A 27,861-nucleotide genomic window follows, 5' to 3' on the forward strand; every position below is an offset into this window, starting at 1 on the left:
TTTGGCCTGCATCAACACATGCAGTCTAAAATGGCAGCACTGTGTGGGTTTGGTGAGGGGTCCCTGCAGGTGGAACAATTGGTGCTGCAGCCCTCAGAGTACCCTCTTACTGCCTCAGTACCCCAGGCCCTAGGTACCAAGGGTACCATTTACTAGGGACCTATAGTGGTAGCTAAAGAGTTTGCCATTTGTGCAAAACAACTGTCAGTTTTGGGAAAAGAGATCTGGCACTGGAGACCTGGACAGCATGGACCCAGTGCACTAACAATCAAAGCCACATCAGAAACCAGGTAAAAAGTGTGGGCTAACCATGTGAAAAAGGGTGCTTTCCTACACCGGCTGCCTAGGAGCGGGGCCCGGACAGAGGTGGCAGGAGCCCAGGGGCAGGGCGGTTCTCACCCTCAGGGATCAACAGGCTGAAAAATTAACTATGGGGCCCCCGTTGCTCACTTGGAAGTCCTGTGATCATCGTCAAAGCAGTCAGGTCTAAAGGTGGGCACAGTGGATGGTCCTCAAGCTCCCGGGCACAGCAGCACAGGACTGCAGCTTTGCTGCATGCTGTTCTCTGGATCTGGGCAGGAGCAGCAGAAATGGAAGGCAGCCTTTGTAGGGCACAGTAGAGAGGCTGCAGGGCCACCACTGCCCACAGCCATGCAATACCAAGCGCGGGTGCTCCTGAAAGGTCACATCCATGTTGCGGCAAGACGTTCTGCACTCCGCAGCCTGGGTGCTTCAAGGGCCTGGTCGTATGGACATTGCCATGTTGCAGAAGGATGAGTGCTTCGGGGCCCAGTCGCCAGACAGGACCTGCACAGTGCCCAGAGTCACAGCACACACTGGGCAGGGTTCAGCAGTGACAGCCGACTGAGCAGATAGGGAACAGAGTCTCTGATGGCGTGAGGATGAGAGTAAATGACAAAGGGGTCCGGAACACTCTTAGAGTGCGACCCCCATCTTGATACTTCAGCCACACCCCCAAGTGTTAAATTTTTGTCAAAGCATAGAATCTTGTGCTGGAAGGGTACCCTTTCAGTATAAAATTTAAGTTTGACATCACAACATACATCCTTGTACTATGGTGCAAGTGTATGTGTATTAGTGCACTGCAGCCCACGATATGGCAGTATTAGAGAATGGAGCAGAAGCACCATATCTTATTAGATATGGTGCTTTTGTGCTTTCCCCTTTTTAAGCAACAAAGCACAGCAACTTTGTTTACTGTGCATCATACAAATATGTAAATCTGCCACTTTGTTTGTCCACACAAATCACTCCTAATACATAATACCTACCAGAATGGAGGACTGTGGCTTCCACACCTTGTAACCCTCATTGTCTTAAGTAACATTTCTTATGCATTGATTTAATAATGTATGCCTCAGTGTCTCTGTACAACATGTTAATGATTTAAAGCGCTCTGTCAGTCTACACTGGGATTAGTGGCATTAAAAATAACTTAATGTGAGAGAGGCACTATAGAGAGATTTGGGGCATACTGGAAGGTGGTAGAGAGGAAATCTCTGAAGAAGGGGGTCACGAGGGTAGAGGGAGAGGGGCACCAACAAAGTCTGTTGCACAGGACTACATCATTGCTAAAGCCAGCCCTGAAACGGCGCAGTGTCCTTTTAGATTAGAGGGAGGTGCTCACCTGATGCAGTATATAGAATTCTATAAATGGACTGGATAGCAATTTAATAGGGGATGTGACATCCCTATTGTTTGACGGCCCACCTTAGCATACACATCAGAAGGTGATTTGTATGACTTGGACTTACACTGCATATTTCTACAGGTAGTGAATGCGGTCGGTCTTCATACTGGTGGTTCTTACTGAAGGAAGCCAAAGCAGGTCGCAGGGTGCTGCAGTCAGTTTTCATGGAAGCACAATTTCCTTCACTACAGTATTTATGTTTTGGGGGATCGTGAAGGGGCAATACTGATGATCCAAGCGTTGTAGCTTCTGTGTTCATATGCACTGCGCTGCTGCAACGAGAAATTAAGATTGGGATGTTCACAAAATGCACTTTGAAATTAGGAAGCATTTGGTTATTCCTACCACTGGCTTTGGAACAACTGTCTTCATTGCTGCTTGCTAAAATTCACCTCTTCTTCCTGGTTTAGCGTCTGGTTCATGGTGTTGAAGAAATGTGATAGACCAAATAAGTTGTCAGTCATAAATATAGAACCAGGCTTGCAATGGCAATACAATGTGATCAAATTACTAGATTCACATTGCTATAACACTTTGTCTCCCTGTAATAAATATTACAACCTTCCTTCAAATAATACTGCACACTACTGTAACGTAGTGCACAGTATTAGTTACAGAACATGTAATAACATAATTTACTTGAGAACAGTTCTTGAATTATTCACTTCTGGAATAAATCATAAATGCCATTTTCTATATCATCATCTTTTTTGAAAAATATTACTTTATTGAATTAGAGTATTGTATATTGAAATGTACATATTTTCCAATGAATGTGACAAGGTAAAAGTATAGTACTAACAGCTCCTGCTGAAGTACTGTGAGAAAGAACAAACAATCTTTGGCAACATATCACAGTCCTAACATTGTGGAACTATTCGAAAAATCAGCGCAGTAAACCTTGAGTGGCGGAAGAGAAGGCGGGGGGAGGAGACAGGAGAGTGAGAGCAAAAAAGATGTTTAAATAAATTAGTATTGCACAGTATTTCAAGGCAGATAGGTTGTTCATCTAAACAGTATCAACCATGTATACTGTAAGTCTGGATGATTGACCTGTATACCAGCAAAAGGGTACTGAGTCCTCTCATCACTGGAACTAGGACTGGATCTCGATTTCAAGAGATATGCCGAAAATCTGATGAAACTTGGGGAATTGGTCTTTTTGATTGTAATCTGTTTCTCAAGTGATGCCATTCTCATCATCTCAGATAACCCACACATTATAAGAAGGAGCCTGAGAAGTTTTCAATGCCTCAGTGTTTATAGATTCACCATTGCAAGTGACATGGCGATCCACTGGGGCCAGTGAGGAGTCATGCTGGAGATCATGTAAAAAGGTAATTTTCCATATAGTCTGAATGTGTATCTTGTAATTCTGGATATCAAAAACCATAACAAGGTCCAGTAGGAGTTGAGCTTTGGGACAAAACACAAAATGTGAATTAAGTCACATTCCCTGTTGTTGCAGCTAGATGGATCTGCAATGAGTCCAAAAGACTGAATCTAGGGTGTCCAGTATCAACAATGCAAGACCTTGAAACAGCAAAACTTAAGGCATGCCTTATCATGAGTGACCAATAGGAAGGACCAGCATTCTTCTTCTAAGACATAAGACAGCTGTCCTGGTGATAAGCTCAGATAGTTTAGCACACAGTTCAGAGTACTATACTGGCCAGGTAGGACTGCTCTGTGATGTACCCAGACATTCAGGTAGGTTAGTTGGTGAGTCTGAGTCTCAGAAAGAGATGGGCTGAGAGTACTGCCCAGACAATGTGTCAATTGAAGCAACACCACCACTGGGTCTCACTCAGGGAGAATTGTGAATGTACCTCCTCAAACATTTTCACCATGCCACATATAAGTACACCACCAAGTGTCAAAATACTTGCCCCAACCTATGTTTACCCAGAGATTTGTTTGTCTTTAACTTGCACCTTGCCACTATTCCATAGGCTGGTGCCTAAATGGATCAGTCTGCAGATCTTCACTTTGTGATCAGCAGGAGCTCAGGCTGACCACATTATAGGAATGATTAAAAGATGTAGGGGCATATTTATACTCTGTTTGCGCTGAATGTGCGTCAAAAATTTTGACGCACATTCGGTGCAAACCGTGCACCATATTTAAACTTTGACGCCCAAGCCCGCGGATGTCAAAATTCCTCTGTGTGCTTCATTTTTTGGATGTGGGAAACTGCCTTGCGTTAATGACATGCAAGGTAGGCGTTCCTGCCCAAAAAATGACTTTACGGCCTGTTTGCCTTATTTATACTCCTGCATCATTTTGATGCACAGGAGGGGGCGGGCCTTAAAAAACAGCACACAGCCTGATGTGCGCCGTTTTTTAACGCCTGGGAGGAGGACAGGCGTTAAGGGACCTGTGGGCTCACTTCCATGGTCTCTGATCATGGATGGAGTCCAGAGGTGCCCTTCCCTGCCCCCAGGGACATCCCCTGCCACCCTCGCCCACCCCTGGAGGACACCCATGGATGGGGGGACCCATCCCAGGTAAGTACAGGTAAGTTGAGGTAAGTATTTAAAAAAAAATTTTTTAAGTGGCATAGGGGGGCCTAATTTGGGCCCCCCTACATGCCACTGCACCCAGTGACCAAGCCCAAAGTCCCCTGGGCATGGCCACTGGGCAAGGGGGCATGACTCCTGTCTTTGCTAAGATAGGAGTAATTTCAATGGGTGTTGTGCGTCAAAAAATGGTGCAAGTCCGGTTTGAGGCATGATTTTTGCCTCAAACCTGACTTGCACCATTTTTTGAAGCACAATCCCCATTTTCCCCTATGCCGGCGCTGCCTGGTTTGAGTCATTTTTTTAAAACTCTGACCAGTCTGCATCGCCTGCTAACGTCATTCCTTAAATAAGACGCCCGCATGGCGCGTAGGAATGGCGTTAGCCGGCGGTAAATATTTTGACGCAAACCAGCGCCGGCGATGGTTTGAGTCAAAAAGTATTAATATGGGCCTTAGTTGGCATCTGTTTGGCAATGAAGTATAGCTTAAAGTCTTGAAATCTGAGGCTGCCTGAATTGGTAGTGGCAAGCAATTTATGTGACATATGTCTGGACTTTTGTCCAGCCCAGATGAAGGATCGAACAAGTTTGGAGATTTGTAGCAAAAATTGGTTGGGCATGGAGAGAGGGAGCATACTGAAGATAATAAAAACTTGCCCTCACCACCATCATTACAACTTGCATCCATCCCCAGAGTGTAATTTGCAATACAGGTCAGCTGTAAAGTCTCTTTTGGTTTTGTCAGTCAATGGATGACTGTTGTTCTTGAGCATTCTGTGAAAAACCATGTTAATGAAGATGCCTAGCAGGTTAGATGATGTAGTCCCCAGTTAAAGAAAAGTTGCTAATTTTAACTTTGGTGGTTCTCTTTAACATCAGCCACACCTTGCTCAAGGTGATTTTAAATCCAGAGAACTGAAGAAAGTCTTCATTGACTTTCATCATGCAAGATGTGGACACTGTAGGGTCTGTAAGAATCACAAGGATGTAATCTGCATATAACATGATCTTCATTTCATTTATTGATGTCTGTATGCCATGAATGGACTCAGTCTGATTGTGGTCACCAGTGGTTCTAGAGTACAAATAAAGAATAGTGAGGAAAGTGGGCTTCCTTGTACTGTTGGGCAGATAGAAAAAAAACACAATTCACTTTTGCCATTGATCGAAAGCACAGCCATTTGACTTTTGACCATTCTCAAAGAAACTAAACACTTATCCCCACTCCACACCTTCCAATGCTTTCTTGGATTCTAATGAGGTAGCTATGTTTTCATCAAACCTTTGCTGTATCTGTCACAATAAATGCATGAAACATCTCATTTTATCTCTGGTGAACTTTCCAGGGAGAAATCAAGCTTCTGAGGAGTGAATGAGAGAAGGAATAACTCTTTTAAACTATTAATATTTTAATGTTATTATTTATAAGTGAGACAAGCCTGAAAATGTCATACTGGAGGGTGTCTTCGCCTGATTCTGGTATCAGTGAGATCACTGCTTTGTTGAACTCTTTGATCAGGGACCTAGAGTATACAGCATCCTTAAAGACTTTGCACAACAGTAACAAAATAAATTGATTATTTGTCTTATAAAATTCAGTATGGAAGCCATGCTCTCCAGAGATATTTCTGAAGACGTTAGTGATGGCTGTAACAATTTCATCTTGAGAGATCTCACCATCTGTGCTATTACTTAAGTTTGTCGTGCACTTTGGTGGATCTCTCAGAAGTGAATCTTCTGCCATACTCATGTAATCCTGCCACATTGGAAGTAAATTTGATATAATATCTATTGGATGGAAGAGTCGGTCGAGCTCCAGCGCCCCCTCCTCAACATAGCACATGGCCTGAGTGACTGGCCCCCTCCAGTTTCGATACGCCACTGGTTCCGGTCATACTTAGCTTTCTCTAGCTCTCTTAAGAGAGTGTCAGTTATGTATTCATTATTGGCTTTAGTCTAGTCCTTTGTTGTTGTTTTCAACAGAACCTGTGGCTTCCTCATTTGCTTTTTACGCATAGCAGAATCTTTCATCAACGTTCCTCAAACTGAAGCATTCCCTGCTCTGTCAGTAAGGAGGAAGCAAAGCACTCAAAGGTTGCCAGAGAGTTTCTAACATGATCTTGGAGAGAACGCTTTTCATCCCGGGTTTTGTAATGTGCAATGTTCATCCTCCATTTTGTAGGTGGTGGGGCTACATGCCCTAGGTCTAAAGATAGTACAGCAGGTACATAGTCCTAAATCCTACCCTCAAATATGGAAATCAGAAAAATCTGGGGCAATTGGTCCAACCAGAAGGAAAAAGTAAATCCTTAAACTAGTAACATAAACACACAATACAAGGGTATAGTCCCTTTCTCTAAGATGCAATAACCTCTAAGGATACTGCAAATCAAAGTCATCTATCAGGTCTCGTAGAAAGGCACTAATTGTGCTTCTGACTTCATAGCTTTGTCCACTGCTCCGGGTTTGTCCAGGAGAGGGTCTGGTGATAGATTTCAAATGTCTCTCACTAACAGGGTATCTTTCCAAATTATGGCCCTCATTATAAGTTTGGCAGGCAGCGGGGGCTGCCCACCAAACTCAAACCGCCGAGAGACCGCCTGTGCGGTCCAAACTTTGACGGCCCTCTTTGTAGTTCACCGCAGGGCCGTAATTCGGGCAGTGGAATGTGCATGGGGGCCCCTACACTTCCCATGCCTAGTGCATGGGAAGTGCAGGGGCCCCCGACACCCCCATCCCGCCAGCCTTTTCATGGCGGTGGAAAAAGGCTGGTGGTATGGGGACTTGTAATCTGGAGGGCAGCGCTGCTTGCAGCGCTGCTCTGGCGGATTACAACCGCTGGGACCGCTGGGACCGCCAGGCTGCGGCTGGAGGCAACCTGGCGGTGTGGGTGGCCCGTCCGTGGCAGCTTCGCCACTATCGTAATATGGCAGTCCGTCCGCCACCGTGAGTCTGGCGGTCTCAAGACCGCCAGACTCATAATGAGAGCCTAATGTACGTAATTTAGATAAGTGTGAAAGGAAATCCGATTATAAACCTGGTAGAGGTGGAGATCAAACCCACAGTCTTTATCTTGTTCACGAAATGTATTGTGGCAAACACATATCAAGAAGACAGGAAAGATTTGTGGATCAATATCTGAACAGCTTCTGTCCACTATAGTACCCACTATATCTCTTTTCAAATTCTCAGATTTTTCTCTAGAGATATGTATCTCTTGTAACAGAGGAATGTCCACAGACTTTTGGGTTCAAGGTAGTTCAGTATTTCTTCCACTGGATATTACGTGACAGTCCGTTGACATTAGTTGAAGTCCCTCTTAGAGGCCTTTTTCTGCATGCTGTCTGCATGATCTCAAGTTAGCCAGAGGATCAGCTGCACCATACAGTATATGAAGGGGATAGTGCTAAATGATGAGAGTGGTTAAAAAGGACTGTTTAGACTTAGGTCAGTGAGCCCTAAGTGAATTTGTAAGGGCGGAAATCCAAGTAAAGGTATGTACAGAAAGATGTGTGTTCTGTGGTGTTGATGAAATACTTGCCTTACTGGTAAGACCAACCTGGAGAAAAGGAGGACATGTTCTATGCATAAAGCAAGTGTTAACAGAAACAGAGGAATGTAATAACCAGTGAGCAGTTCTTTTGCAAACGATTTCCTCTTTGTTCAGGGCCTAGTACGAAAGAGAAGAAGAGCGAGGGGCAGGTAGTTACTGAAAGAGAAGTGGACTATGCTTAAAATTAAAGGTTTTGTGTGAGTCACAGAATTTTATGGGATATGGTATCATTCATAATGTTGCAATGATATACTCAGGTGTTGTATAGGGCACTCAGGAAACCCAATAGCTGTGCTGTAATTAGGAACACTAGTAAATGTTTTAAAGAATATATGAAAAAGTCCTCTTACCAGAAACTGCAATCACAACTGCCAATAGATAATTCATAAATTGTACTGAAATACAGAATTGACTGCTCACGACTAATTCTATACATTTACCTTGTTACACCAGCTAAATGGGTACCTACTTTTTAATTTTTCAGAAAGTCCTATAAGCTGTAGACACTGACACCAATATTGTGAGAAAACCTACCTGATGCTCTGCCCTCGAGTGTCAGTAGGCTTGAAAGTAGAAAGAATGAGGAAAGGAAGAAAACACAACTGCAAAAAGATTAGTGCCACTTTTATCAGTATAGGCAATCTCTAAATAAGGTGCTTAGTATCAATAATTGTGTGGGGCGGAACCCAACAAAAACTGTTACCATTGGAGGAATATTCTGCAGAAAGGAAAGTGAACGATTTCATCTTCTTCAAACCCAACGATTAAAGACTGCAGTGTTAATTCAATTTAAGCCGATTTTCATTTGTGATTCTCCACATCACCTCTGCCTTTGAGAGGTTACCAAGTGGCACTTCTGTCAGGCTCAGTCACATTCCGAAAGCAATTTATGTCATGCTGTAAAGGCCCTAGTGTTAGCTACATTCGACTATGGTACATTTATGTTGGCGGGAACTTCAATATTTTCCTTAACACCAATGTCCTTCTTAAAACAGTCAAAGTGGGTCTTAACTCGACAGGCAAGGCTTACATCTAGATAGACTAAGACAATATGATCTAATTTTCCCTGTACTAAGGGATCTCCATTGGCTTCGATGAGAAGTAGGAATAAAGTCAAAATTGGCACCAATAGTGATTACTAATTTGGGCACCTCACAACAATTTTGGTTGAGGAAAACTTTGATCTTGGCTTACCTTGCCTAAAGGTTAGGGAAGGGTACTTCAAGAAGGCGAGGCTCACCTATGAAGGTTAGTACATGTCCTCAGTTTGTTTGTCATCCTCTACCACTCTCACATGTCAATCATGTTTGTGATTTTGTACAGTGTCAAAACACATGTGGATGTTAAATCTTAAGATGATTATAATGAGTCACAAACATATATCCATGACAGCAAAACCAACTCAAATATTTTCTTCAAAGGAAAGTTTCATGTTACAAAAGTAAAACAGTGCATCTTGTACGATACCTTGAAATGCAAAAATACCCCGTAAGTCCCCCATACAGTTCTTTCCAATTTTTTTTCAAAATTACAGCCATCATTAATTGTGGAAAGAATATCTATAATATCTTGAAAGGATTGCAGTCACAAGGAGAGGAACTTAACTAGCCAATTAGATCATTTCCCCACCACATCCTTGCTGGTTACAAGAATTTAACATCTTGGGCAAGACATGTTATTGGAATGATTTTCAGCACAACACAGATTTGCCATGTAAATCCAACACCATTTTGCCAAAGTCAGAATGATTGAATCCAGCACTTGGCAACCCCCTCTTTCAGCTGAATGCAGGTCAGTGCAGCAGAACCCAGAGGTCTGAGCTCATGAATATTAAGGAACTGGCTTCATGGTACTCCCTAACACTGCTTACGGAGTTTCTGAGGAAAGTTGGACTTTAGGGGACAATAGACCTCTATCTGGAGATTACAGTGAACAGCAATAGGACTTCTGTACGCTATGAAAGGCCATGGCTCGGGTGTGCTAAGCTCATTCTCCTAAGGAGTGGACTTCTTTCTTATTGAAAACAGTCTCTGGATGTGCACAGTCTCTAGTTGACATTCTGTGCACGGAAGCAGAAATCCTGTGTGAGTTCACTGGGTGTGACCTGAGGCCAAGCAGAGCAGTGAAGTGTTGGCAGGTAGCGGTTAGCGGTAGCTGCACTCTTGTCTTACATCGATTGCAGCTGGGCCTTTAATCCGGCTCCATGCTTTGGCCCCCACGGGCGCACTCGGCATATTACACCAGCTAAGCCTGGAGCCTTGCTGCCCTTCATCGCTTCATTGTTACACTTGCCACGCCAGACAATGCCAGTTCTATTTCAAAGTCACTTCAAAGCCTGCTCAAAGCTTAGCTAGCTTACCTCCGTTGCTGAAGCCCTCCGATACCTGCCAGAGCATTTGATGCAGTTAAAGAGCGATTGGTGGGGGCACAATAGAGGGCGTGGAGTTTTAGTCACTGCTGCTTAGTGGTAGAGCCCTGTGACAGTGGAGGCAGTCTGGCTAGATCCGGGTGCTGCTTGTAAACCAGGCAAACGTCCCCCCTTCTGTTTTCCATCTTGTTTATCGTCCTTTCTTCCCTCTGTTCATTTGGTTTCACTGGCTTCACTCCCCCACACACCGGTGTTGGGTCTGGGACACTCAAAACCAGGGTGCCTGCAACTGGGTCATTGATTCCACTCCCTTGCTCTATTGATACGCATACTGTGAGAACTGCCAAGGCTGGTGAACAGCAAGGCATTGTGTTATTTTTCATCCTAAACTTGGACTCAAGGCTCCCTTTTGAGCCCGATCTGAAAGGTCCTTCATGAGGGATGATTTGCTTGACCTCCTGAGATTTCGCTGAGGAGTAATGGATCCAGGCACCAACAAAGCAAATAAAGCAAACAAGAAGGGAAAGGCTATCACCTCAGCTTATCGGACCAATATCTTGCTAAAATCACCTGTAATAAAAACCACAGCCCGGTCTTCAAGAAATAAAGAGGCCTCGATGACAGCACAGTTGTTACTTTCCCTATGTTCTGTGGAGATTGTTTTTTCTCCTGCCCCTACATTACTGGAGTCTACAAATCAACACAATTTCCAGTACTAAAAGTTCTTCATCAAAATCTCCCATGAAAGCCCCCACCTCATCGAGAAGCAAATGGAAAAAAATAAGGAAGCAAAATAAAAAGAAAGAACAAAATGCTAAAGCTATCAAATTAAGAGAAACTGTCAATTTATTTCCAACCTTCACACAAACAAGAGGCATACCTGAGAACAACTCCGTGCTCAGTTGTACACCTGCCTTAACTGCCCGAGAGGTGGCTCCTTCTGTACCAGTGTAACAGTAAATCACAAAAAGTGAATCATTCTACAGGTGCCTCGACTGCCTCTCCTGAGCACAATTTGGCAACTATCACCCACCTGCAAATTTGAAGCCCTCTGTATCTACAAGCACAATCTCATCCCTATCTTTGTAAATTACGTCAAAGAGGGAGGCCAGCCCTATTATTCACCAGGTGTTAAGAACGGGCAACAAAAAACCAACAGTTGGGAGCCACCAGAAGTCTCTGACTAGCAGTCACAGATCGCCTGAGTAGCAGCCTGACCTCTATCATAGTACGAATACATTAAAATATGTTCAATTAATGGTCCATTTCCAGACCTGGAAATCGGTTAAGAAACAGCCATTCCTCTGGAAGTCAAGCCTCCATCCTACACAGGCCTTTTTGGACCTCAAATTAATAAGGAAAAAAACACAAGGGGAAACACCAAGACCGTATTTCAACCTCATCATAAATCCAGGGGAAGCAGCGGTAAACTGAACAGATGCAATATCTTTAAATTGTTAGTCTCACAGGAATATTTGACCCATCTTTCCTCTTCATGCATTGAAGCAGTCAAATGTATGCCAGGGGATCCCTATGAATTCACCTTGGTTACTTGGTCTTCACCTGCAACAGCAGAACTGGTTCTTTTAAAATACAGAGTATCTTCTGAATAGGGAATAACAATATCAGACATGCCAGAGGAGAAGTATCCCGTAGTATTGCTAGCCGAGAACCAGGAGCAAAAAGCAATGAAGATGCCCAATAACTGGACTAAGCTGTACGTGAGGAAAACAACCACTTTGCTGAAAAGTGTATTAGGCGTTGGTGGAGCAAACCAGTCCTTCCTCATAGATGCTGTAACAGTCTCACTAAATAGTGCACAAGGCCTCCAATGCTGGATTGCCAGCTCTCCAATCTCCCAAACCACAGATTGGAACTGGGTATCATCTAACCTAATTCAAAACAAAATGAATTGCCATAATTACGAGAAACTCCTGGATAATCATGATAGGATAAAATATCTGACACCGCAACTACCCTTGGAACAGGCCACGTAAAACCCGGCCTGCTGTAATAACAAGCTACTTAGCAGGTCATCATGTCCCATGTCTCATAGTTAATGGAACATTGTAGGAATAAAAAAACTCCGCTCAAATCCAGAACCTGAGGTGTATTTGAAGAATTTTGATGTGATCTGCCTCCAGGAGACATGGAAAATGGAAGAACAGCCACTGGAAGGATATGTTAAAAACTTTGCCCCAGCAGGAAAAATGGGCACCCAAGGGACGGCCTTTCAATGTATAGGTCACTGGGCAGGTCATTTTGCTTGAGTCGCTTGGAGTCTGATGCACCACACATACTTAGCATAATAATATCCAACTGGGACTTTTGCAATAGAATTGACCCAATGATGATCATAAATATTTACATCAACCCAGGATCCAGGCAAAAACAACAAAATATAACATTGATGGAAAACGTTCTCATGGCACTAGAAAGCATGCATAATAGTATCCCTTAAATACTTACTGGCAATTTTTACCCTAATCTGGCTAATCAGCTAAGAAGAAGTGGCTACTTAAGAAGAATGGACGTGCACTGGAGCATACTGCTACAAACTTCAAAATACGGTTGCATTAATAAACTAGACAATGTCCTCCTCTATATTTTAGAGGCCCTTGGATATTGGGCACTCAACGGGCGCTGCCAAGGTGATATCCCAAAGGCTACCGCAAGAAATCTTGAAAAAGAATTGAGTCCGCCTTGGATTATACTTTTGTCACGCTCCCCCTTTTCAATACAATTGTTAGTTTTAACATAAATATAAGATGTGAGAGTGATCACTCGCAACAGATCATCAGGATCAAGAACTCTAATGAATTAGTACATGCATATGATGCCATCGGCACTCAGAGGATGCTGCCAGCCTTTGGCAAAGGGTCAGTTGGTCTAACCCTGCTTCGGCAAACTATAAAAAGTGGAAGCAGCCCAATATAACATAAACCTGGGATCATGAAGACCCAATGAGGGCATAGAAAAGTACTTTAGATGAATTCAAAATATATATCTCAAAATTGAATAAAAGGACCATGCAGAGATATCAACCAAGGAAAAATAGGAAGAGGTACTCAAAAACTTTAAGGCTCCAATGCTGAGCAATGACAACTGAAATAAAGGCCATCAACACTCACCCAGATACCGCATTCCAGTGTGAAAAATTCTGTGAACTATGCAAAGAATATAAAAAAGCAGTCTGGTTGGCAAAACGATCTCAAACTGAACAGGAGTTGATTGACATCGTACAGGTCTGTAAAAGCAATAATACCAAAGATCTGTGGTGGCTAATCAACCAACGGGAGAGAGATCCGGTGGCCACTTCACGTAACAATGTCACTGAAACAGCATGGGTGAGGCATATCGAATCCCTATATAAAAGTGAGGACCAAAGCTCTCTTCTATTGCACAATAATAATTGGGCAACCACCTTGTCCTTCTCCATGAACATAATCACGGGAAAAATCAAGAAATGCAGAAAGGATGGGGCACCTAGCACAAATGGGTTTTCCTGCAGCTATCAATAAACAACACTACTATTTTTGGTGTGCACACTTTTACTCGTTGTTCAATTTCTGCCTAGAGGAAAAGGTAGTCTGAGTCATGGTGTGGCTCAATTTTCCAACCCGTTTACAAGACAGGCAAGTACAACTCCCCCAACAACTATTGCATGATCACCCTTTTGGAAGTAGACACAAAAACCTTTGCTAGCTTACTACTGGCAGAGTTGGAAGCTTGCGCATAAAGAGAAAAATGAATTGCCTTCAATCAAACTTGATTCAGGTCCAATTCTAGCACCAAAGAGAATTTAGTTGCGCTCTCAATGACTGTTGAGAAATATGTCATCAACAGGAACCAACTTTTATATTCCTGCTTCGTGGATTTTTCCAAGCATTCAACTCTTTATACCATAATCTCCTAAACAGAAAGCTGGCCGACCGGAGTATTCCGGCAGAATTGCTAAGTGCCATTATATTATTGTATTCAAATAACTGGGCTACGGTCAAACTTGGTGCAAACAATGGCTTGTCATCCAAAATAGGAGTTAAAAGTGGCCTGAAGCAAGGGTGTATCCTGGCACCGTTGCTCTTCAACCTGTTTATTTAGGACCTATGTGCCCACCTCAACGTTGTTAAATCGCATCCACCAAGACTGGCACATCGTCAAGTGACCTCATTACAATATGCGGATGTTGTAGTCCTGTTAAACCTGACTGGCATTGTGTTCCAGAGGCTCCTAAACAATCTCCATGCCTACTGCTCCAAAAATGAATAGGTGAACCTCACAAAAACTCAGATTGTAGTATTCGGAAGAAAGGTAATTGGCTCCTGGGTGGACTGCCGGTCTCAAGAGGCACTTGTAATAAACATCTCTGTGTTTGGCTGCAGGAGCACCTCCCTTTTGCGCTTATATCTAAATTAAGTAAATCTAAAGACTACGTCATTAATTGCAGCCTTTCAATGCTTACTTCGCAAACTGCAAAGTCCTACCTTGGCCCCTCTTCTTGCTGTGATAAAAGCCAAACTTATCCCAACAATTAGCTTTGGTTCAGTGGCCTTTCCGGTGAACCTTAGGACCTCTCTCAATTCTGCCCAAAGCAAAGCATTTTGCATTCTTTTTTGCCTACCACAAAGCATTGTTTGGTCTGCAAAACCAAGCACTTTTACAACATTGTTCTTTACTTAAGTACATGCCATCACTAAGGCTAGGTGACCGGTCGACTTTGCGTGCTGAAATGTGGGAAGAAATCCAAATGCCAACTCCAAAAAATAAAAACAGCTTGGGGCTGGCTTTTGTTCTGGCTATGAATACCCTCAAGGCAAATGATTAATGGGAAGCAACACTGTCTCATGCTCTGTTTAAACCAGGCTTTAACAAGCAAATAAAAAAGATCTCATGGTTGAGGGACAAGAGAGATTTTAGTAAAAGAAAACATGCATGGACAGTAATTGATTCTTACAAATGACCAGTCCCGCAACCATATCTAACTATTTTAATGGGTTATTTAACCAAAATCAAGTTCCTTCCAGTCCACTTTCACTTGGGCCATAGTAATGATTGCTCACCGAAATGGACAATGAAATCTTCTAGTTTTAAATGCAGGCTTTGCCTTTCTCACACGGAAAGTCCAACTCACATTGTCTCAAATTCCCTCAAGTTTCTAACTGAATGTAAGGATTTGCTGCACAACCTTTTTAGCCAGAAAACGATAAGAACCTGCTGTCAAGCCTTACTCTTTTGTTTAAATGGCAAATGGCCCAGAGTTATTGCAGCTTTCACAAAATTCATCATAAAAGCCGACAAGCTGCTATGAGATAAAGACCCAGAAGCTGCAATGAGAAGGAGGTATGAACAATAGCTCTACTCTTTTAGGCCCATTGTTACTTCAGCACTTTATCCACAAAGTATGGTAGTGGCTGCATTGGTCAAGGTCCAAAGCAATACGAGGGGACTTTATTCAGGATTATCCTGTTCTGTCGCTTCTTTTGACTAACTTATGCACTCTATTAAGAACTTTGCTCCAAATGCGAGAGAGGATGTTATTGTTGAAATAAATGTCAAACTGTAGATCTTCTACAGTGAGGGGGGGGCGAGTAACTTAGGTATTATAGAAGATGCGGAGCGAGACAAGAGGTCTTATTAGCACTCCTAGCGTTGTCACATTAGAATTCGGTCTTATGGGCAGGTCACTGTGAGATAAAATGTTTATCGTATTTTACCGGACGGGGAGGAGGAAGTAAATGTGGCTTGGATACCTTCCCCCACTCCTACTGCACTTTACATTTGGTATTACGTAAGAGGAAGCAAGATAATATCCAATCATGTGGAACAAGCGGGCATGGGGTGTCACTGATGCCTGTGCATACTCCTCCCTTTTGCTTGTTTCTCATTTATGTTACTCCTGCCCTGCTATTATTCTGTGCTGACACAAGTGCACTTAATACTGGGTCCCCTAGGCAGAAGCACTGCAAGACAGGCAGGGACTGAATTAGCTAATGCAGACCGGTTCTGCATCCTGAACAAGTGCATTGTTTTAATTCTTTCTAAACCGTTGGTGTTTGTAACTTATGATTTTAATTAACTGAAATACATATGATTTGGTTTTGATTATTGAAAACAGCAGCGACTACTTTGCATATGCTCATCAGTTTTCTTTCAGAGGTTGTATAATTTTGTTAAGTGGCAAAGTACGACCCTCATATGACCCTATATATGGCAAAAATGGAATTGCTAAATACCCGTTGTCATACTTTTTTTCATGAAATAACGACGTTGAATTCTGCCACTACTCAATGACACACCTGGCCCTGGTGTCCAGCCAGTGAAATGTAAACAGAAATTAAACTGCATACTTGCTGATGTGCGTTTCGCAGATTGTTGCTGGGACTCCGTTGGCATAGGCAGACATTTGAGGTGAGCAGTGTCTTTCCACTTGATTCCGTTTCTGATCTGCGGGGTCCTCCTCATTCCCACACTGCATCAGGGCAAACAAGGCTCTCTGTTAGTAGGATCACTCAGACAATACAGGATTAGATGTGTACAACATAGTATTCGCTAGTTAAAATGAATTCAATCGTATGACATTCATTTGCAATACCCAGGAAACAAGCATCTGTATAAAATGGAAATTAAATAAGGGGTCTAGCAATATGTGCAAGAAGTACACACATTTCAGTACTATATATAGACTGAAAACACTAATCGTGGTCCTAATAATCATTTGTGTGTAAACAGAGCTTGCCAGATTCGAGTCCAGAAAATGCAGGAAGGAAAAGCTCAGATTCCAGGCCTTCTCCTGATTTGCTCCAAAACTGTAGGACTCTTTTCAACTGCAAACCCTGGATACACCATTCTTCTTCTACTCCAGAAACAACTCAAAATCCGATTTTTCAAGAAAAATATCAGGACATTGTTATCTCCTGACAACAAGATGCATTGGAAGAATGCATACCTGCATACCCACTTCACTGTATCATACTTCCCTTACCCCCTCTGTTCGCCCCTTGTGCACCAACCACCCCTCAGCCCTCATCCCCTTTCTTCTGGTAATTTACCACTCCTTCCACTAATCCCCAAATAAATCCCAGCCCTCTCTCGTGCTCTCTTCAGAGAGCTGCAGCTGCAGGAGATCGCATTCTATATAATACTCCGAAAAGCCATTACCTGATGAAAATTGGGTGGCATTCGTGTATATCTTAGTTGCCTTACTCTTTCTTTTTGCTTCACTCCCTAACTGTGTTTGACCAGTTCACAACAGCTCTTTGGTTTCACCATCAGTAAATTCGTCATTTGTCCTGCTCTGAATTATATTGCATCTAAGAAACCAAAGCAATGTTTTAACAACCCCATTTTACTGCATTTTAGTGCCACCTAGTGGTCACTAAAAAAAAACAACGGCAGAAATATGGTAGATAGTGACAGCATGAAAGATTAATATAAACAAGCACTGGCAATACCAACTGGTCCCGGTTGTATGTGAAAATAAGTGGGTGTGAATGGCATTGCCAATGCTCGTTTGTGCAGCACTTCATTGCTTAATAGCTGAGTTAGCGTTACATATAAATACTTATGCTGTTTCTAAGTGCTGTAAATAAGGTGTTACTATTAACCATAATTCAACACAGCTCATGGTTAAAATACAAGAGGGCGCATTCACTTAGTTAAGCATGCTTCCAAAGATAAACACCCAGCAGACATTATTTTACAGACATTTACCAGTGCATCTAATAAAGAACATTGATAAGACACAATTGAAATGGTACAAGCGTGCAATAAAGCACCTTTGTTTTTACTCCTTGACTCTTTTGAGGTGGGTGTAAGGGAACAAATTCCACCTGTTGTTTTAGCAGTGCTAGAAAGTATGGGGTCCATTCTATGTTCACAACTTGCATGTTCTTGAGGAGAAAGTCCCTGAAGCTATGAATGTTCTTTACATGTGCACTTTCTTTTTTTATAACACGTTTTTATTAGTTTTGTAGTTTCAATGTAAAAGAAATCATATCAAAAACATTTTACTGCAGTCATGGCCAACCAAATCACCCACACCCATGATCAATCAACTTTGTTTCTCTCCTATGGCAATAATCATTACGCTTCATTTATATCAGTTAACATTATAAACTTCAACATCTAGGGACCATGGCTTTCACACACAAGGCCTCAAGAAGATGCCACTGTACTGCCACCAGTCTCTACAGTTTTTTTAAATATTTTTGCGTGCATCCTCTGTCCAGGAAGGCGGGCATTCGAGGCGCTCACAATGGTCCAGTCCTTTTTTCCAACCCTCCACTGAAGGGGGTGTTGAAATATTTCAACGTCAGTGTACCTCTTGGCAGGTCCTTTCTTGTATTCTTGGATTGCCATTCCAGGATGTTTCTGAGTTGGATCTAGTTAGATCTAGTTGAGGACCTTTTCTGCTCAGTTGCCTTTACCTCATGAAAGCTAACAGTCTGGTAACCATGGGGTTTCTTATCCTTCATATTAACAGACTTTCTCTGAATGAAAGTACTTTGGTACTCTGTCTACTACCTCTGTCCTGCTGGGCCTAACAAATGCTCCTCAGGGTGTAGCTGTTCCATACAACTGCATGCCAAACAATGAAGCTTCTTCCTTGATAACTGTATATCTGTATAAGGCTCTTGGACAACCAGCCAGAATGAAGAGGAATTCTGAGAATTATATATCAAAAAACCCTACAAGATCTCCAATCTTACCTGCACTAACTGATAAGCTCTGAAAACTTTTCTAAGGTTGTCTGAGGAAGGAAACCTGCTGTTCGGCAGAGCCCTCTACCATGTCCCAGCACCCTGGTTGTTTGCCATGTTAGATGGCCCATTTCCAAACTGGTTACTTTGCTTAAATTGGATATCTTTAGGCAATGGAATATCAAAAAGCTTGGAGGCTTTAATACCAACCTCTCTATTGACTGGCCCATTACTGATGGATCACTTACCTTTCCCCAAATTACCTGGCACTTAAAAGTATTTCTTCATGTAACTATTGAGCTTAAAATTGAAGGTGAAACTGATTTTTATTGTGGTCCTTTTGGCCAGCCTCTTTCTGTTCTCTCCTTAGGACTAAGCTCTGCAGCTGCTTCAGTGCAACTCGCTATTGTTTTTGTTAGTCTTTCAGAAAAAATGCTTTATCTGCACCTTCAGGGTTTTCTAAGGACACATTTTGACTGGTAAAACTTGGTGAAATATTCTAGTGGAAAAAGACTCTGAAGTGAGAAAATAATAGGAGGAAATTAGTGCAGAAATACAATTCTCTGTGGTATTTTCACATTCCTCAGAGGAAATCTTGATATATAGTGCAGTAATACTACACCCAAAATGTTCCTACAGTCAGTGGTGTTTGGATTTCCAGCTCTACTTATACTTCATCAAGATTCCTGCAACTCTTGCAATGAGGACCATCAGTACATAGAAACCAGTGAAGACACAACTCTCTCCTCTGGCTTTCCAACTAGGATTCTGTCTCATCCTCCTCATTAGCAACCCTTGGTACAAGCTTAGGGACATAAAAACTGAATTCAAACATCATCACATTTACAGAAGGCCTCATTAGGACTTGCTGTGACAAAGCTTCCTTAATGAGAACCCAAGTGAGTTATGACTTCCCTCTCCCTGCGACTCATTAGAGGACTACCAAGCTAGTACCTTTCACAGACCCTGTATGCCACTTGAGGAGTTGCTGTTCTGCTTTGTGAGGTACCCTAGTCATGTTACTCTCTTTTAACGCCTTCCAGACCATGAATGATGGTAAACATAAACCATTAGGTTCAGTTTGGATGAGGGCCTTCACTGCAGTGGGACTGCAAAGATTACTTGATGAGTTTGTCAGATACATGAACGAGCTGGACCTGCAGACCAACATGAGTAAGACCATTATTATTTCCTGCGGTTTTAGACCTCCAAAGAAATATTCTTTGAATATAGGGGAAGTGATTTTAGAGAAGTCAAACACCCTTTTTTATTTGGATGTTCATTTTAACTCTCAGGGCTCAAGGACCCAACAAAGAACTACTAGCAAGAGCTCTATTGAAACAACTTTTAGATTCTGAAGTAAGCTGGAACAGTAGTCCATGAAAGTAATGTGCCTCTTTTACAAAACAAAAAGTGTTTTGGTGGTTACATATGGGGCTGGTATCTGAGATATTGTGGATTGCAGGGATTTATAGAAAAGTGCTTTCTTACAAAGCTCTTAACACTCCCATCGAGCTGTTCCAATTTTATAGCACACAAAAGAAGCGGGACTTAACTATCTGTCAGATTTTATTACTTCTCTAACACTATTATTGTGTCATGCAATTTGGATTAAAGTAGTCTGCTTTCAATCATTTGGTGATATGAGATTACATGTCTGTAAAGAAATGGCTCCCTGTTGCAGTTACCCCCCACTTTTTGCCTGATACTGATGCTGACTTGACTGAGAAGTGTGCTGGGACCCTGCTAACCAGGCCCCAGCACCTGTGTTCTTTCACCTAAAATGTACCATTGTTTCCACAATTGGCACAACCCTGGCACCTAGGTAAGTCCCTTGTAACTGGTACCCCTGGTACCAAGGGCCCTGATGCCAGGGAAGGTCTCTAAGGGCTACAGCATGACTTATGCCACCCTAGGGACCCCTCACTCAGCACAGACACACTGCTTGCCAGCTTGTGTGTGCTGGTGGGGAGAAAATGACTAAGTCGACATGGCACTCCCCTCAGGGTGCCATGCCAACCTCCCACTGCCTGTGGCATAGGTAAGTCACCCCTCTAGTAGGCCTTACAGCCCTAAGGCAGGGTGCACTATACCACAGGTGAGGGCATATGTGCATGAGCACTATGCCCCTACAGTGTCTAAGCAAAACCTTAGACATTGTAAGTGCAGGGCAGCCATAAGAGTATATGGGCTGGGAGTCTGTCAAAAACGAACTCCACAGCTCCATAATGGCTACACTGAATACTGGGAAGTTTAGTATCAAACTTCTCAGAATAATAAACCCACACTGATGCCAGTGTTGGATTTATTAAAAAATGCACACAGAGGGCATCTTAGAGATGCCCACTGTATTTTACCCAATTGTTCAGTGCAGGACTGACTGGTCTGTGCCAGCCTGCTGCTGAGAGACGAGTGTCTGACCTCATGCGGTGAGAGCCTTTGTGCTCTCTGAGGACAGAAACAAAGCCTGCTCTGGGTGGAGGTGCTTCACACCTCCCCCCTGCAGGAACTGTAACACCTAGCAGTGAGCTTCAAAGGCTCAAGCTTTGTGTTACAATGCCCCAGGGCACTCCAGCTAGTGGAGATGCCCGCCTCCTGGACCCAGCCCCCACTTTTGGCGGCAAGTCCAGGAGAGATAATGAGAAAAACAAGGAGGAGTCACTGGCCAGTCAGGACAGCCCCTAAGGTGTCCTGAGCTGAGGTGACTCTGACTTTTAGAAATCCTCCATCTTGTAGAAGGAGGATTCCCCCAATAGGGATAGGAATGTGACCCCCTCCCCTTGGGAGGAGGCACAAAGAGGGTGTACCCACCCTCAGGGCTAGTAGCCATTGGCTACTAACCCCCCAGACCTAAACACGCCCTTAAATTTAGTATTTAAGGGCTCCCCTGAACCTAAGAATTCAGATTCCTGCAACTAACAAGAAGAAGGACTGCTGAGCTGACAAACCCCTGCAGAGGAAGAACAGAAGACACCAACTGCCTTGGCCCCAGACTTACCGGCCTGTCTCCTGCCTTCCAAAGAAACCTGCTCCAGCAACGCTTTCCAAGGGACCAGCGACCTCTGAAACCTCTGAGGACTGCCCTGCTTCGAAAAAGACAAGAAACTCCAAAGGACAGCGGCACTGCTCCAAAAGAACTGCAACTTTGTTACAAGGAGCAGATTTAAAGACCGCTGCAACTCCCCGCAAGAAGCGTGAGACTTGCAACACTGCACCCGGCGACCCCGACTCGACTGGTGGAGAACAACCAACTCAGGGAGGACCCTCCGGCGACTCTACGACTGTGAGTAACCAAAGTTGTCCCCCCTGAGCCCCCACAGCGACGCCTGCAGAGGGAATCCCCAGGCTCCCCCTGATTGCGACTGTCTGAACTCCATTTCCCGACGGCTGGAAAAGACCCTGCACCCGCAGCCCCCAGCCCCTAAAGAAACGGAACTTCTGTGCAGGAGTGACCCCCAGGAGGCCCTCTCCCTTGCCCAGGTGGTGGCTACCCCGAGGAGCCCCCCCCTTGCCTGCCTGCATCGCTGAAGAGACCCCTGGGTCTCCCATTGAAAACTGAAGGAAACCCGACGCGTGTTTGCACACTACACCCGGCCGCCCCCGCGCTGCTGAGGGTGTACTTTCTGTGCTAATTTGTGTCCCCCCCGGTGCCCTACAAAACCCCCCTGGTGTGCCCTCCGAAGACGCGGGTACTTACCTGCTGGCAGACTGGAACCGGGGCACCCCCTTCTCTCCATTGAAGCCTATATGTTTTGGGCACCTCTTTGACCTTTGCACCTGACCGGCCCAGAGCTGCTTGTGTGAAAACTTTGGGGTTGCTCTGAACCCCCAACGGTGGGCTACCTTGGACCCAAACCTGAGACTTGTAAGTGATTTACTTACCTGACAAAACTAACAAAAACTTACCTCCCCCAGGAACTGTGAAAATTGCACTGTGTCCACTTTTAAAACAGCTTATTGTGTTTTATGTAAAAGGTATACATGCTAAAGTAATGATTCAAAGTTCCTAGAGTACTTACCTGCAATACCTTTCAAATGAGATATTACATGTAAAATTTGAACCTGTGGTTCTTAAAATAAACTAAGAAAATATATTTTTCTATAACAAAACCTATTGGCTGGATTTGTCTCCGAGTGTGTGTTCCTCATTTATTGCCTGTGTGTATGTACAACAGATGCTTAACACTACTCCTTTGATAAGCCTACTGCTCGACCACACTACCACAAAATAGAGCATTAGTATTATCTCTTTTTACCACTATTTTACCTCTAAGGGGAACCCTTGGACTCTGTGCATGCTATTCCTTACTTTGAAATAGCACATACAGAGCCAACTTCCTACAATGTCCCAGAATCATTTCCAACGTTTCCCACAGCTGGCATATATACCTTCTCACTGCAGGAATGTTGGGAAACACAGATTCTTTAGAGACCCTGAATCTTTAATATTGGGTCCCAAAATTTAAGTGTACCAATTATGTATTCAGATGCTTGAAAGATAGGAGCCTGACAGAGAAATCAATAGGTCGACCGAAGTGGCACATTCCTCACTTTAACTACAGATGATATGCAGCCATGCCACTCTTTAATTATGAACTCGGAGAACAGATATCTTTGACCCAATTTGGTTTAAATTTCATTCATTTTCAGGTTGCTTTTCCCAAGATGGTCAAGTGGGTCAATATTCTGCCACCCTGGATTTGTGACAACTTGGCACCTTAAAGCATTTTGCACTTTGTTCTTTTTTATAAATTTTACAAGCAGCCTAGATCTATGTGGCTTGTTCCCCTTTTGAAGAGAAGTGATTTTAGGACTGTTTTGATATCCAAGTTTATTTCTTTTTTTAACAAAGGGTAACATTACAGTGAGTACAGTAGAGCACTGCTACATAGAATGGATCCATATATAATTCGCACTTGGTTAACTGAATGCCCCCCACCCCGGCCCAGGGCAAGTACGTTATTTAGTAGTTCAGTCCACAATGTGTCCTCCACTTCCCTCAGATCGCCTCATACTTCCGAGGACAGCCCTGCGCCTCATAAATAGTTTTTATTATTTGAGAGCACCATTCCATCCCTGTTTGCCATTTCATGACGGACGGCATCTCAGGACTTTTCCACTGTTGCGCAATATCTCGTTTGGCCACTAGACAGGCCAACCCAATGAATGTTCTCTCCATTCGGGCCCCTCCCAACTCCTCCAAAATGCCCAATATCGCTACCTTCACATCCAAGTCAATCAAGTGTCCCAGAGCCGTAGAAACCTCCAGCCCCATCCCCTCCCAGAAAGGGCACACCTTCGGACACTCCCAGGCGACATGTAAGAGATGTGCCCCCAGTTGACCACACCTCGCACATCCCACAGAGGTCCTAGAACTCATGTGTCGTAAGCGCCGCGGAGTGAGGTATGAGGTATGTCATGTGAAAGTAGTTAATCTGCACCATCCTCAAACGGGCCGATATAGACAGCTCCCCGTTTGCAAGGTGGGCCTCCCTTCAATCGACCTCATTCAGGTCACCCACACCCAGGCTGCCCACCTATTGCGTAGCCTGGCAAATCCGTCTGGTGGGTTAGTGAGTAGTGAGCGGTGAGTCTGGGGAATGGCACCCTTTCCAAGTCTTCCCATCAAGAGTTTCGCCTCAAGAGGACTGTGATCAGGGAGGGACAAAGTCGGAGGCAGGTGAGTTCCCAGGGCACGGCAGAGCTGGAGGAAGCAGAAGAACTGAGTGTTAGCCATTACATAGTGTTCCTTCGGCTGTTGGAATTACATCAGCCACTCTGTATTAGTCACAACACCCAGATAAGTATTACCTATACTGTCCCATTGTTTAAACTCTGCGACTTGCCGGAGCCAGGTTCCCTGCCATAAGGGTGTCAATTTAGTGAGGCGTCGCTCCCACCCAGTCAACCGCAGGGCCGCCTTCCGGCACTTCAGTGCCACCTTTGTACATTGAGGTGCAGCGCAGGGAACCCAGCTTCCGTATATCAGTCCCAGGAGGCCCTCAAATCCCGCATGCCAGATCTCCAGCTGGTAAGCCAGATCGTCCCAGCCCCTGTTAAACCATTCATTAATGGGGACCATCTGGGACACCAGGTAGTAGATGTATAAGTCTGGAATTCCCATCCCACCTTCATATAGAGTTTTCCGCTCCAAGTTGAAGGCCACCCTATGTCGCCCTCCCCCCCATTTAAAGGAGGTAAGCTTGGAAGTAAGAGATCGAAACCAGGCCTGAGGCACCAAGTACGGGAAGTTTGTCAAGATGTACAAGTATCAGGGGAGACAGATCATCTTAAAAAGAGCAGTGCAGCCCAGAGGGTTCGAGGGGAGGCGTCTCCACTGGCCCAGGTCCACAGACAGGGTCCGCACAAGGGGTTGGACATTTAATTCCCAGGCCAGCTGTGGGATTGCTGAGAGGTGGATTCCCAGGTCTTTGAAGGCGTTACGCCTCACTGGAATGGTGGAACACCATTTATTTCCCCCCGCCTGTCCCTGCACCTCCATCAGTACTGATTTCCTGGGGTTCAGGCACAGGCCTGACACCTCGCTATACAGCGTCAGGAGCTCAAGACATCGGGGGCCAGAGTCTCGAGACCTCCCCAGAAACACCAGGACAGCATCCGCATACAGGGACACATGGTCCTCACAGCTGCCCCCCCTTAGCTAGCCCTCCATAAGCAGGTCCCCCAGGAGGTGGCATGCCAGCAGCTCGATGGCCAGGACAAATAAAAGGGGTGAAAGAGGACAGCCCTGGTGCGTTCCTCTCCTGATCGGGAAGGGGTCCAAAAAGATGCTGTTGACTCGTACTTGTGCTGACGGGTCCCGATAGAGGAGATGTACCATCCCTCTAAACTTTGGACTGAAACCCATGCGGGTTAGCACCTCCTCCAGGAAGTTCCACGCCAGGGTGTCAAAGGCCTTGTGGAAACCCACTGGGAGGAGTGCTAAATCACCCTCCCGTCAGTCCGTCTGGGAGAGTGCCTCTTGGACCCGTCTCAGGCAGCGACGCATGCTCCTACCCGGCATGAAGCCACACTAGTCCGGGTGAACAAAGAAAGGGCAGCATATGGGCCAGTCGAGTGGCCGGTTTTAGGACTTTTTAACATGCCACGTTATTTTTACAGAAGTTGCAGAAGATTTCAACATGCTCAAGTATGATCGCCTTTTTTAAACATTCACTGAGACTAAGGAAATGTACCTCTTTTTAATTGATATATACATCACTGTTTTTATGTGTTGTGATTTTATGCTTACAGGTTTTATCTAATGTACTTTGTCGGTTTATTATGTAATGTTATGTATTTAACTTTATGTCTTCTTCTTGCCATTATGTATCATTTATGGTTGTAAAAACTGAATAAAGAAGTTTGATTGATTGAGAACCTTCACTGTTAGTGTTGGTTTCATTCTCCCTTTCAACACAGTTGGTCCATTGGGTGGTCCTGAGCCACACCTGGTAAATAATGCCACATTAAGCTTTCCCAGTGCCTCTGCTTCCTAAACTCTTGCTTCCTACTTATTAATACAATGGGCTAAAGCACTCAAGCCTTTCATCATTTCAAATATACACCAGAGGCTCTCTAGAGTTCCCACAGAATCACTGATTACCCACAGCTCATCACAACGGTAAACACTGAGTCATGGCTTAAAAGGGCACAAAGTATCATCAATATAACTTTATTATCCGGACTATATAATCCCAATACCGACTCACTGTAACCTCTACATAATAAGTGGGAGATGCACAGACAGCAAGGCAGAAATAAGGCACAGCAAGTTAGGGACTGCACAGCAAAAATTCATTATCTGCACCTTCAGGGTTTTCTAAGGACAACTTTCGACTGGTAAAACTTGATGGAATATTCTAGAGGAAAAAGACTCAGAAATTAGTCAAAATAAGAGGATATCAGTCCAGAAACACCATTTTCTAAGGTATTTCCACATTCCTCAAAGGACATTTTGATATAGTGCAGTAATACTGCACCCAAAAAGACTCCTACACTCAATGGGATTTCTAGCTCTAGTTTTATCACGACAATTCCTGCAACTCTTGTAATGAGGACCACCAGTATGTAGAAACCAGCAAATACATGACTCCTACCCCTGGTCTTACGCCATCTCCTGAAGGTTTTTGTCTCTACTGAGAGATCAGTTCTCAATCCCATTGAAGATTAGATCTGAGGAGCTGACATATCATAGAAATATGCTGAATCCTGAAAATGCAATCAATTTTACAACCATAAATTCCCATGCACGTCATGTATAATATAGCTATTGCGCCATGAGGTCTAAGAGTGGCATGTTACACATAAACCTTGGTAGCAAGCAAACATTAAAAGTATCCCTTCAAAAGTGGAATTCTAATTACAAATGGGATGGCAAACTAAAGGAGTGTCACTGTGCAACAAATTGTGGTACACCTTATTAAAACTATAAAAAGTACTTAATCAGGTTCCCTTTGTAGACCACAAGAAATATATGGGACATAAAGAATGTAAAGTTTCCTTTCACTAGTGTATCTCCTGTGGTTCGGAAATTAACATCATGACAATTAAACAACTTGAGTACTTGAATTAACAGTTATTTGTGTATGACCAACAATGGACACTATGATATAATTTTAGAATACATGGTATTAATGACAAAAGGCATGCCATTATAATAAAAGCTGTTTGTGTTTAAGTTAGGCTTACATAAGCAAATACTCCTAATTTTGAATGCAAAGCCTCTTTTCCAATTAAAAAAAGTTGGTTTCACAGTCCAATATGGATTTACTCCTGCAAAGATTTTCATGTGAGTAAATCAAAGACCAGGGGTGGGGAATGGGTGCATGTTGGTGTTTAATGACAGGAATGCCTTTTGAGTTTACACAAATGTACAAGTTTATGGGTGCTCACAAAAGGGGTTCTGACTGATTCCATCCCTGGAAAACTCAGAAATGTACCCCTTCAAGTATAGAGGTAAACCTCTTGCCAGGATAATAAGGGGAAAGGAACACCCACAAACGTGGTA

The 27,861-nt window shown here is 43.7% G+C and overlaps 1 protein-coding gene across 1 annotated transcript in view; it reads right to left on the reverse strand.

Annotated features, from left to right (window-relative positions):
• The window catches only part of AFF3 (ALF transcription elongation factor 3), a 2,012,018-nt gene that overhangs the window by 100,122 nt on the left and 1,884,035 nt on the right, over window positions 1-27,861 (reverse strand). The window contains exons 12-13 of the mRNA XM_069204392.1: window positions 16,500-16,621; window positions 1,776-1,983 (exon numbers count right to left, since the gene is read on the reverse strand). Of these exons, the coding sequence (XP_069060493.1) occupies window positions 1,776-1,983; window positions 16,500-16,621 (330 nt within the window). The remainder of the gene's footprint in view (window positions 1-1,775; window positions 1,984-16,499; window positions 16,622-27,861) is intronic.

Source organism: Pleurodeles waltl, chromosome 8 (assembly GCF_031143425.1).
Source record: "Pleurodeles waltl isolate 20211129_DDA chromosome 8, aPleWal1.hap1.20221129, whole genome shotgun sequence".
Classification (NCBI taxonomy): Eukaryota; Metazoa; Chordata; class Amphibia; order Caudata; family Salamandridae; genus Pleurodeles; species Pleurodeles waltl.